Source organism: Pongo pygmaeus, chromosome 3, assembly GCF_028885625.2.
Source record: "Pongo pygmaeus isolate AG05252 chromosome 3, NHGRI_mPonPyg2-v2.0_pri, whole genome shotgun sequence".
In the NCBI taxonomy this organism is placed as follows: Eukaryota; Metazoa; Chordata; class Mammalia; order Primates; family Hominidae; genus Pongo; species Pongo pygmaeus.
In genome coordinates, this window is record NC_072376.2 from 7135724 (window position 1) to 7148505 (window position 12782).

Below are 12782 nucleotides of genomic sequence, written 5' to 3' on the forward strand. Positions count from 1 at the left end.
CATTATTACTAATATGATTATAAATGTCATCGTTATCATTATCATTTTTGCCACTGGAAAGTCATTTGAATTCATGGAGTCTCAGTTTCCTCAGCTGTAAAACAAAAATAACAATGGCCACTCACAGGGCTGTCATAACTATTAAATGGAATAATGTATGTCAAGCACCACGTGCACTGCCTGAGGACCATGACCATGGTGGTGACACTGAGGATGACAATGAAGACGATGATGTCCTTCCTCCTTCCTGGGATGCAGTGAGTCATCCTTCCTCATGGAATCCAGTGGAGTAAAGAAGAAACATTCCTTCCCAAACCCCCAGGTCTCACGGTGGTGGGAACAAGGACGATGATGATGATGATGAGGACTCTAATGAAGGTGAAGGTAGAGGTAGCAGTAAAGATGATAAAGATGGTGATGATGGTGGTGCTGATGAAGACTATCACAACAATGATGCGCTGACGATGGCAGTAATGAAAATGTTGACAATAACAATGATGATGATAATGAAAATGATGGCAGGGGATGAAGAATAAGAGGCTAGTGATAGTAGTAATGAGAATAATGATGACAATGACGGTAAGGACAAGGTGAGGTAGGAGACTGGCAGGACTTGTTTTCTGATCACAACCCTGCTGATCAAAACGGGATCTAGTCCAGACAGGATAAAGTGAAGAAACCGGCAGGAACCAGTGGATGGTGATGAAAGTGATCCCTTGCTGCCCTCATTGCTCATTAGCATAAGACACTCCCACCAGCACAACCACAGATTACAAATGTCATGTCAACAACCCAAAAGTTACCACCCCTTTCCATGGCAACAACCCAGAAGTTACTGTCCCCTTTTTAGAAAGTTCTAAATAACCTGTCCCTCAATTTGCAATGAACTGCCCTTTAATTTGCATGTAATTGAAAGCAGGTTTACACGAGTATAAATACAGTTGCCAAGCACCCATATGTTACCAAATCTGGGCACACTGCCTATGGGTTAGCCCTGCTCTGCAAGGAGTGGCACCATTCACTGAAACACTACTGTCTAACACCACTGGCTCTCCTTTGAATTCCTTCCTAGGTGAAGCCAAGTGCCCTCCCAGGCTAAACCCTATTCTGGAGCTTGCCTGCTCTGCAACATTGGTAGTGGTGATGGTAATGAGGATGGTGATGATGATTGTGGTGGTAATGAAGATGATGATGGTGGTGATGGTAGCAATGAGAATGCCAATAATTACAACAATGATAAAAATGATGCTCATGATGATGGTAATGAGGACATGAGGATGGTGATGGTGTTGGTGATGATAGTGGTCATGAGGATGATGATGATGGTGGTAAAGACAAAGAATGATGATGTCAGTGGTGACAATGGCAAAGATGATGGTGGTTATGGTGATGACAACAATGACATGATGAAGAAAACTGTGATGGTAGTGGTGGTGATGCTGGTACAAAATAAAAATGGTGGTGATAATGAGGATGATGATGATTTTGGTGGTGGTTGTGATAATGAGGATGATAGCAGTCATCACATATTCACAGCCAACTGTGACGTTGCAAGGTGTATCATACACATCTCTCTTATCCTTTCTGCACTCTCGCAGAACAGGAATTGTCTCTCTACACAAAAAGGAAACTAGGATTCTGAGAGCTTGTAAAAGATAAAGCCAGGATACCAACCTCAACCAGTCTGACTCCAAGCCCTGACTCTTTGCTGCACATGAAACAAAATAAACTTTCCATAAAAGACTGAGAATAGAATACAAAGTAGTATAAATAGCTATAACCAATAAACAAATTATGTCTTTAAAAATATCCCAAATGTGTGCAGAAAAAAACATTAACAGTGACCGTCCTTGAGTAGTAGATATGACCAATATTATTCTCTTTGCTATAAATAGTATTCCAAATTTTAATAATACACTTTTTAAATATTTGTATACATACTTTTATATTTCACTATACTGTGTTAAAAAGTATATATTGTAATAAGCTATTTTATACATGAAAGAAAAAATACTTTTGCATCATAAGTTGTATATATTATAATAAACTATTTTTAAGTTACCTTGAAACGTAGGTTGAAGACTTACTTACATTTTCTTGTTTTGAAAGGATCTTCTGGTATAATTCATCATCTGACTTCTTTTTAGGAAGAAGGTCAAGGAGGCATATTTTAAAAATCTGAATAAACATCTATTGCCAAGAAAGGAAAGATAACAAAAGAAAAGTTTAATCAATGGTATTTTTGTCTTTTGCTTTCTGTTTTCTCTTCTCCCTCCCTCCCCCCGCTGCCTCTCTCCTTCTTTTCTTCTCTTTCACTCTCTCTTCACGTATATTTTTTGCTGAAGGAAAGGACCTCAGATTATAAATCATGACAATAACCCATAATGCATTACATTTTCATGAAGCTTCCTTAAAAAGCTTCATTTCTTCCTCATGCATGTATTCAACAAATATTAGGTGCTTACTCTGTGCAAGGCCCTCCACATCCCCCATTCAGTTTAGGTTGAGGTTCGTCATTGTTATTGTTTATGGATGTCCAATTGCTCCAGTACCATTTATTGAAGAAAATATAAAAAGCAAAGGAGGGTTTGCTTCTTTGAAGAAAGAATCAGCGGGATAGTTGTATGGAACTGGAAATGCAAAGTTATCCATGTCAGTCTCCTGTTTCAATGGATGGAGATGTCCTTTAAACCAGGAAGAACCCTCCCATAAGTGGGGATACCCAGGAAGTACAGAGGGGGCTGTATCCGCAATTTGTTCATCTATTCACCCTTGTAAGACATCTGGATTATTTCCAGTTTGGGGCTATTATGAACAATGCTGCTGTGAACATTTGTGTGAACGTAAATCCTCATTTCTCTGAGATAAATGCCCACAAATGCAATTGCTAGGTCTTCTGGTAATTGCAAGTTAAGTTTGATAAGAAATTGCCAAAACGTTTTCCAGTATGGCCGTAGGTACCATTTTATATTTCCATCAGCAGTGTATGAGTGATCCAGTTTCTCCACATCTTTGCCAGAATTTGGTGGTGTCACTATTTTTTATTTTAGCCATTTTAACAAGTGTGTGGTGATATCTTATTGTGAGTTCAACTTGGATTTTCATTCTGGCTTAATGACATTGAACACCTTTTTATGTGTTTACTTACCATCTATGTATCCTTTTTGGTGAAATATCTGTTCACGTCTTTCCCATTTTCTAACTGGATTGCTTCCTGTCTTCAGCTGAGTTTGGAAATTTCCTTATCTGGTCTAGGTACTAGTCCTTTGGTGGACATCTGTTTTGCAAACGTTTTCTCTCACTCTGTAGCTTGTCTTCTCATCTTCTTAACGAGGTCTTTTGCAAAGCAAAAGTTTTTAATTTTGATGAATTCCAGTTAATTTTTCCTTTTATGTGTCATGCTTTTGGTGTCAAGTCTAAAAACTCTTTGCCTAGGTCTAAATCCTGGAGAATTTCTCTTATATTCTTTTTCTTTCTTTCCTTTTGTTTTTTTTTTTTTTTTGAGATGGAGTATCACTCTGTCGCCCAGGCTGGAGTACAGTGGTACAATCTTGGCTCACTGCAACCTTCACCTCCCGGGTTCAAGCAATTCTCCTGCCTCAGCCTCCCAAGTAGCTGGGATTACAAGCATGTGCCACCACACCTGGCTAATTTTTGTATTTTTAGTAGAGATAGGGTTTCACCATGTTGGCCAGGCTGGTCTTGAACTCCTGACCTCAAGTGATCCACCCACCTCAGCCTCCCAGAGTGCTGGGATTATAGGCATGAGCCAACCATGCCTGGCAATATTTTTTCTAAAAGATTTATAGTTTATTGTTTACATTTAAGAATGTGATCCCTTTTAATTTTTGTATAAGGTGTGAAGTTTAGGTTGAGGTTCTTTTGTCATTGTTATTGTTTATGGATGTCCAATTGCTCCAGTACCATTTATTGAAAAGCTTATCATTCCTCCATTGAAGTGCTTTTGCCTCTTCGTCAAAGGTCACTTAGATATAATAAGGCATTTTCTTTTTCTTTTGTGAACCGGTAAGGCTTTTTGTTTTTGTTTTTTTTTTTTGAGATGGGGTTTCTCTGTGTTGCCCAGGCTGGTCTCGAACTCCTGAACTCATGCAACCTGCCTGCCTCTGCCTCCCAAAGTGCTGGGATTATAGGCATGAGCCACTGCATCCTGCCTGGTAAGGCATTTTTAAATGCAGGGGTTAGCAAACTTTTTCAGTAAAGGCAAATATTTTTCTGGCTTTGCAGGCCATATGATCTCTTTTCCAACTACTCAGTTCTGCGGTTGTGGCATATGCCACACAGCCATACTGGCAATATGGAAAAGAAGGACGTGGCCAGATTTGGCTCAAGGGCCACAGTTTTTGATCCTTCTTTTAATGGATTAAGGCTTGTTAATCACTCTTCTGGGCCAGCCTAATGTATGTATTATATATACTATCACTTGGTCTCCACGACATGCGGCGAGGTTGGTACCATCTTTCCCATTTTACAGATGAGAAAATGCCCAGCAACTTGCAGGGGCCACTTGCCTCCTGCCACACAGCCACGTGCGACAGAGCTGAGATTTGAACCCAGAACTCTGCCCACCAACCTTCATTATATTTGCCAATGACAATGAGCTCTAAGGAGAAAGTGGTGTCCTGGCTTTCTACCCACTGAAGACGGATATGGTATAAGATATAATAACATTATTTTTGCAAGATGTTAGTTTTGAGTGTAGTTTCTTCCTGACCCAAATGAATCAGTAATGTTTATAGCTCTCATCCTCTCCCTTTCCACAGTGCCAACTTTGAGATAGTTATAGACTCAAATGAAGGTACAAAAATAATACAAGCATACCATGGAGATATTGTAGGGTTGATTTCAAGACACCTCAGTAAGGTGAATATCACGATAAAGCAAGTCACACACATTTTTTGGTTTTCTAGTGCATATAAAAGCTATGTTTACACTATACTGTAGTCTAAGTGTACAATAGCAGTATGTCTAAAAAAGTACATACCTTAATTTTAAAAATACCTTCTTCCTAAAAAATGCTAATGTTCATCTGAGCCCAAGATGATTATTTAAAAAAAATTGTTGGGCTGGGTGCGGTGGCTCACACCTGTAATCCCAGCACTTTGGGAGGCGGAGGCAGGCGGATCACGAGGTCAAGAGACTGAGACCCATCCTGGCCAACATGGTGAAACCCCGTCTCTACTAAAAATGCAAAAATTGTCTGGGCATGGTGGTGCACGCCTGTGGTCCCAGCTGCTCGGGAGGCTGAGGCGGGAGAATCGCTTGAACCTGGGAGGCGGAGGTAGCAGTGAGTTGAGATCTCCGTCTCCAAAAAAAAAAAAAAAAAAAAAAAGTTGCAATCTTTTAGCTGGTGGAGGGTCTTGTCTCAATGTTGATGGCTGCTGACTTATGAGGGTAGTGGTTGCTGAAGGTTAGGGTGGCTGTGGCAGTTTCTTAAAATAAGACCACTCTGAAGTTGGTCACATCAGCTGACTCTTCCTTTCACAAAAGATTTCTCTGCAGCGTGCCATGCTATTCGATAGCAATTTGCTCACAGTAAAACTTTAAAACTTGGAGTCAATCCTCTCAAACCCTGCAGCTTATTTACCAAATAAGTTTACATAATATTCTAAATCGTTTTTGTCAGTTCAACAATGTTCACAGCATCTTCACCAGAAGCAGATTCCTTCTCTAGAAACCATTTTCATTGCTCATCCATCAGAAGCAGCTCCTCATCCATTCATGTTTCATCATGAGATTGCAGCAGCTCAGTCCCATCTTCAGGGTCCACTTCAGGCTCCACTTCTAATCCTAGTTTTCTTGCTATTTCCACGTTTCCAATGACGTCCTCCACTGAAGTTTTGAATCCCCTCAAAGTCACTCATGAAGATTGAAATCAACCTCTTCCAAACTCTTGTTAATGTTGATATTTTGACCTCTTCCTATGAATCATGAATATTCTCAATGGCATATAGAATGGTGAATCCTTTCCAGAAGGTTTTCAATTTACATTGTTCAAATCCTTCAGAGGAATCACCATGTATGGCAGTTACAGCCTTAGGAAATGTATTTCTTAAATAGTAAGACTTGAAAGTTGAAATTACTCTTTGATCAATGGGCTCAGAATGAATGTTGTGTTAGCAAGCAAGAAAATGACATTAACTTCCTTGTACATCTTCATCAGAGCTCTTGGGTGATGAGGGGTTTTGAAAATGACCAGTAACATTTTGAAAAGAATTTTGTTTACTGGGCAGTAGGTGTCAACAGTGGGCTTAAACCATGCTATAAACAGCTATGTTGTGATCCACGCTTTGTTGTTACATTTATAGAGCACAGGCAGAGTAGACTTAGCATAACCCTTAAGGGCCCTAGGATTTTCAGAGTGGTGCATGAGCACTGGCTTCAACTTAAAGTCATCTCCTGCATTAGCCCCTAGTGAGAGAGTCAGCCTGTTCTTTGAAGCTTTGAAGCCAGATATTGACTTCTCCTCTTTAGCTATGAAAGTCTTAGATGGCATCTTCTTCCATGACCATATCATGCTATTTCATCTGCATTGAAAATCTGTGGTTTAGTGCAGCCACCTTCCTCAATGATCTTCTGGGTAACTTGCTGAAGCTTCTCCATCAGCACTTGCTGCTGCTTCACCTTGCACTTTTATTTGTTCTGGAGACAGCTTCTTTCTTTTACCTCTCTACCTCTTTCTTTAAACCTCATGCTCCGCTAGCTTCAAATTTTTCTTCTGCAGCTTCCTCACCTCTCTCAGCATTCACAGAATTGAAGAGAGTTAGGTTCTTGCTCTGGATTAGGCTTTGGCTTAAGGGGATGTTGTGTCTGGTTTGATCTTCTATGCAGACAACTCAGACTTTCTCCATATCAGCAATAAGGCTATTTTGCTTTCTTATCATTCATGTGTTCACTGGAGTAGTACTTTTAATTTCTTTCAAGAACTTTTTCTTTGCATTCACAACTTAGCTGTGTGGTATAAGAAGCCAAGCTTTCGGCCTATCTCAGCTTTCAACCTGCCTTCCTCACTATGCTTCACAATTCCTAACTTTTGACTTAAAAGTGAGAGACACACGACTCTCTTTCACTCAAACACCTAGAGGCCATTGCAGCGTTACTAACTGGCCTAATTTCAATATTACTGTGTCTCAGGGAATAGGGAGGCCCAAGCAGAGGGAATGGCCAGTTGATGGAGCAGTCAGAACACATAGAACATTTATTAATTAAGTTCGTTGTCTCATACAGGTGCAGTTTGTGGTGTCCCCCAAACAATTACAATCATAACGTCAAAAGTCACTGATAACAGATCACCGTAACACAATAATCGTGCAAAAGTTTGAAATATTGCAAGAATTATCAAAATATCACACAAAGACATGAAGTGAGCATGTGCTGTTGGAAAAATGGAGGCAACAGACTTGCTGGATGCAGAGTTGCCAAAACCCTTCAATTTGTAAAAAAAAAAAAAAAAAAAAATGCAGCATCTCTGAAGCACAATTAAGTGAAACGCAATAATGCCAGGTGTGCCTGCACAAAGTGCTATGTGCTCCTCCCCCGGGGTGGTTCTGATGTCACCATGGTGCAGTATCAGAACTGGGAAATTGCCATTGGTTGAATACTGTTGTCTACAGACCTTATTCAGTTTTTACCCATCTTTATGCACATTTACGTGTGTGCGTGTGTGTGTGTGTGTAGTTCTATGCAATTTTATCCCATGTATAGATTCACATAAGTGCAGCCACAATCAAAGTAATATTCCAGCACCATGAGAACCCCCTAGTGCTGGTGTTCCCCTTTATTTAATCTTCCTCCATGCCCCCAATCTGTTCTCATCCTGGCCACTCTGTTTATAGAGGTTACGCTCCAGCTTCTCCTGCCTCTTAGACAAGCCCAGAGCCAGTTTCTTCCTCCTCAGGGCCAGCCAGGGAGCTCCAAGCTTCTGGGATGCATGACGGTCTCATGTGGTCTGAATAACTTCTGAACCCCAGCTCATCTCTACCAGGGAAACAGAGTATTTAGGTCTCCAGGCAGCACAGCTCCCAGCGGCTCACCAGGTTCTTGCAGTCCCAGCACGTGACGATACAGTTGTGCTCCCCAGAGCAGGAAGGACCGTACTGGGAAGCAGCTCTCTCAGGGCGGTGCCAATCACACGTGCAACACATTTCTCCTGAGCACCTTTGACGAGCAGGGTGCAGGGCTACACCTGGGCACGCACGGGCCTTTCACTCACACAGACCTTGTCCAGGTCTGATTCTGCCATCACCAGCTGTGTGACTTTGGGCAAGTGACTTAACCTCTCCGAGCCTCAGGTTCCTTGTTAGTGAAGTGGCATGTAAAGCTTCAAAGAAGTAAAAGATTTAAAGCACTGAACCTACCAGAGTGTACGTGCAGAATAATCGCTGCTGTGACCATGCCAGCCACACAGCTGTGACATGGAGCCTAGAGTTCTACCCACAGAACCCTCTCAAAGCGGGGCAGCTTGTCTTCCCAGTAACACCATATAGCAATAGCTGAAAGGATATTTTCTTTAAGCCTTTCCTAAAGTGGCCCAGAGAGGTGAAGCAACTTACCCAAAGTCACACAGCTCCTAGTTGTCAAAGGGTGGACTAGAGTCCAGTTTCTGTCCCTTAATCCAGTGCTCCTGGAACTTCCCTGGGTTTCCGCACACAAGACTCCCCGCAGGGAAGACTGACCATCTCCCCAGCTCTGCACTCCCTCAGGTGCCCCCTTCACACTCGCATGATGCTTTGTCACAGGCCTTTGCCATGCTGCCTGCCACTGTTTATTTTGTGACATCTGTTTACTGCCCTCCCCACTGCCCCAGAGAGTGGGCTCCACAAAGGCAGAGGCTGCCCCTGGTGTCTGACACCGTGCCACACCCCCGTGCTGGATGGTGAGTGATGCTGAACGCTCCCTCCAGGACTGCAAGCTGCTCCCTGTGGGCACTCGCTGGCTGTGGGGCGAGGCCAGCCAGGACTACTCTGCTCGCCAACTGGACAGGCTCTGAGCCAAGAAACAACTGGTCCTCCCAGGGAGCATGGAGCCTTGGAGAAAACAGCCAGGGCCAGGTGTAGCTCACTGAGGAAGGCTGCAGACACAGGCTGCCTGGTGGCCCCCATCCAGGGACCTCCACAGGGCTGGGGGTAGAGGGGGTGAAGGCCATGCTCTATTTCTTGAATTCTAGCATATTTACGGTTTCAAACATTGGCATCCGTTTACGAGGCCAGTCAGTCCTGCTCACACAGAGCCCAAGTTTCTTTCAGGCACATCCCCAGTGTGCTATTCTTGTTTTGTTTTTGTTTTTTGAGACAGGACCTCATTGTGTCGCCCAGGTTGGAGTGCAGTGGTGTGATCACAGTTCACTGCAGCCTCCATCTCCTGGACTCAAGTGTTCCTCTCACCTCAGTCTCCTGAGTAGCTGGGACAATAGGCACGCACCACTGCAGCAGGCTAAGTGTTTTTTGTTTGTTTGTTTGTTTTTGTTTTTGGTAGACATAGGGTTTTGCCATGTTGTCCAGGCTGGTCTCAAATTCCTGAGCTTAAGCAATCCTCCCACCTCAGCCTCCCAAAGCTGAGATTACAGTCATGAGCCGCCTGGCCTCCAACGTGACATTCTTGCCCTTCTCCAGTTTATAAGAGTGCCCTGTAGACATATCTGTGTGTCTGACCACCTCTGTTCCTAGCTCTCCTCTTTCTCTCATCTGCCTTCTCTCTGTTGGGTCTCATCCCTTATTCAGTAATTCAGAGAATGTGCCTTATGGAGAAATAACAGTTTTTTTAACCCCTGTGGTCTTGATGCCTGACTAAACCCACCAGGGTTCTGCAGCTACTGTGGGACTCGTCTGTCTGGCTTCCCAAAGCTCAGGTCCACGGTTGATTCAATCAGAGGCCAGGTGCATCTGGCAGAGACTAATGTTGTTTTCCCCACATCCACAGTTCTGAGTTCTTGTTCATTCAGTCAAGAGAACACATGGCCCCATAAAAAGGTACTGAACTTCTCATCTCAGCGCCACTCCCGCAGCTTTATAACTTTGGGTTAAGTCCTCTGCCCTGTGCCTCAGTTTTCTCACCTGCAGAGTGGACATGATAATGACACCCGCCCCTCTGGGTTGTGCTGAGGTTTAAGTGTAATACTCCTGGGACCTAGTACATAGCAAGACTCAAGAAAATTCATGTTCATAAACAGTCTTACCATTATTATTCCTTTAAAAATATTGTTCTCTTTTAAATATCTCTTATCTCTATCTCCAGCAGGAGGTGTACCCCGGGAGGAGGCACTCATCTTTCTGCCGAGGCCCCTACAGCTCTGGTTAAAGTCAAGTCCATGCCCCACCAACAGGCGTGACGTGCTTTTCCATTTTGTGGCTGGATGCCTGACAGTGCCGCTTTCCCCCACCTCACAGTGGCTCTGTTTCCACTGATGTCTGCCTCTCAAGGGTCTCTGGGTCTCACTGCACCCAGAGGCCTTGTCTCCCAGCTCCCATCCCCATGAAAAGGAGGGAATGCGAACATCTCCACCTACCATATGCTTTTCCTGCCTCAGTGCCGTGTCCAAATGCAGCAGGTCTTTTAAGTGAAGGCTGTAGATACACAGGTCGACGTCTACACTGCAAAATAAAATGAGAATCGGAAAAGACTTTCAGGGTATCAGAAATGAAGAGTAGGAATATTGGCACGTCCCTAATCAGTACAAGCCACAGCACACCCTGCCTCAAATTCTCATTCTGCAGCATGCTGAGGTCCTTACACTCACTCCAGGTTTATAAGAAGGGATCAAATGAGCTGATTGAAACTCACTAATGGCGAGAGGAGAACAGTTGGTGTCAGAGACATAGCTGCCTGGGACTTCCAAGAGAAAACCAATGGAGAGAGGGAAGGGAGAGAAACAAAAATGATGTTTCCTCCTTTGAGTATTTTCTAAAAAAAAATTTATTTACTTATCTTTTTAGAAATAGGGTTTTGCTCTGTCTCCCAGGCTGGAGTGCAGTGGTACAATCACAGCTTACTGCAGCCTCCACCTCCCCGGCTCAAGCAATCCTCCCACCTCAGCCTCCCGTGTAGCTAGGACTACAGGCGTGCGCCACCATACCTGGTTGATTTTTGTATTTTATTTTAGAGAGGGGTCTCACTATGTTGCCTAGGCTGGTCTTAAACTCCTGAGTTCAAGCAATCCACCCACCTTGGCCTCCCAAATGTTGGGATTACAGGCATGAGTCATGGTGCCCAACCTCAAGCATTTTCATGTCTATCATCACATGTCATCTTTCCTCGGTGCCTTAGCAGAGACATTCTCATGCCCATTTTACAGATGCAGAAACTGACTCAGGGAAGGGAGAATCAGAGAAATCAAGCGACCATCATAGGGTCAACGGGGGCAGATACATGGCAGAGTGTAAAAGTCTTTGACCTTTTTTCCCTCATAGGCAAATGCATTTTAAATGATGACTCTCCCACCCAAACCGTTTCAAATCCTCTAAGTCCCAAATGCTGAAAGAAAGCCGTTCTAAGCCAGGGCTGGCCAGTCCAAGAAGGCCCCTCTTCAATGAAGTCCCTTCTGCCTGGGCCACTTTCAGGCTCAAGGCGCTGAGCCCAGTCTTTTTGCAGCAGCCCTGAGCAGAGGCTGTGCCCTGGATCATCCTACCACTTGGATTCAATGGAATTTTGGAGCAGAGAGAGGCCTGAGGCCTGGTGTGTGAACCTGCCAGACTGAGTTTCTTAAGCCCCTACCACGTGTGGAGCCCTGCTCTGGGTTGGGTCAAACCCGGCTCCGTCACTCACTGCTGTGTGACCAGCAAGTCACGCAGCCTCTCTGTGTTTCCCTTTATTCTTTGTGAACTGGAGGAAATGACAGTACCAACTTCATAGGGGTGTTAAGAGGAATTCATTCATTCATTGATTAATACTTATTGATTGCTGAACTTGTCCCAGGCTCCCCCTCACCGGGCAAAATCCTCATGAAATCATTAATCTCTGTAAAGTGCTCAGCACTCTGCCCAGTACTCAGAAGTACCCACTTAATCAACTTCGCCAGTGGCTGGGAGCACGCCAGTGATTAAATGAGGCCTCCTTGTCATCTCCCCGGGGCTCAGGCCTGACTCCATAACCCCAGTGTTGGGCAATACAGCACAGGAAATGACAAATGCATCTGGGGCTCTGACGGTGACGCTGGGTCGCTGTGTGTCCCTGGCAGAGTCACTGAACCTCTCTGGGCCTCTGTTTCCTCCTCTGACAACGATGTGACCCCCGGCCCACTCCAAAAGGACTGGAAGCCTCATCCTCCATTGTCCCCTCTCCTTACCTCTCGCAGGCCAGCACCTCAGGGAAGGCATTCACCCGGAGGAAGGTGCGGCTAAGAAACCTGTCATCGCTAGTGGCCGAGTGGACGCTGGATGAGGAGCTGCAGTCGTCCTTCTCACCCTGGCTCAGGCTCCCCAGGCTGCTGGAAGGAGAGGCCTCTACTGGCTGGTGTGGCAAAACAGCCTGCTTTAAGTTTTCATGCAGAGATGGGTTGGAGGAGCCATCGGCCAGGGGCTGGGGTGGCAGTAGGAGAGTCACACTCAGTCCATGTGATGCCGCAGGGATTTGATCTAGTATTCATAATTCTACCAGTGATTCACGCTAGCTGCTCACAGGAAGGTCTGCCTGGAGGAGACTGGCCAGGGTGCCAGCAGACACCACAGAGCTTCCGTCCCAGGTTCTGCCACACCGACATCCCAGAGGCCCGAATCACAGTTCACTTGTCCTCACAAGGTCAGCCCCTCTGCACCAGGCTCCTTCCCCTA

General features: G+C 44.5%; 1 protein-coding gene across 2 annotated transcripts in view; it reads right to left on the reverse strand.

Moving 5' to 3' along the window:
* The window catches only part of EVC (EvC ciliary complex subunit 1), a 113340-nt gene that overhangs the window by 82600 nt on the left and 17958 nt on the right, over positions 1-12782 (reverse strand). For both annotated transcript variants that reach the window (XM_054484765.2, XM_054484764.2), the window contains exons 4-6: positions 12299-12531; positions 10523-10607; positions 2092-2190 (exon numbers count right to left, since the gene is read on the reverse strand). In XM_054484765.2, the coding sequence (XP_054340740.1) occupies positions 2092-2190; positions 10523-10607; positions 12299-12531 (417 nt within the window). The remainder of the gene's footprint in view (positions 1-2091; positions 2191-10522; positions 10608-12298; positions 12532-12782) is intronic.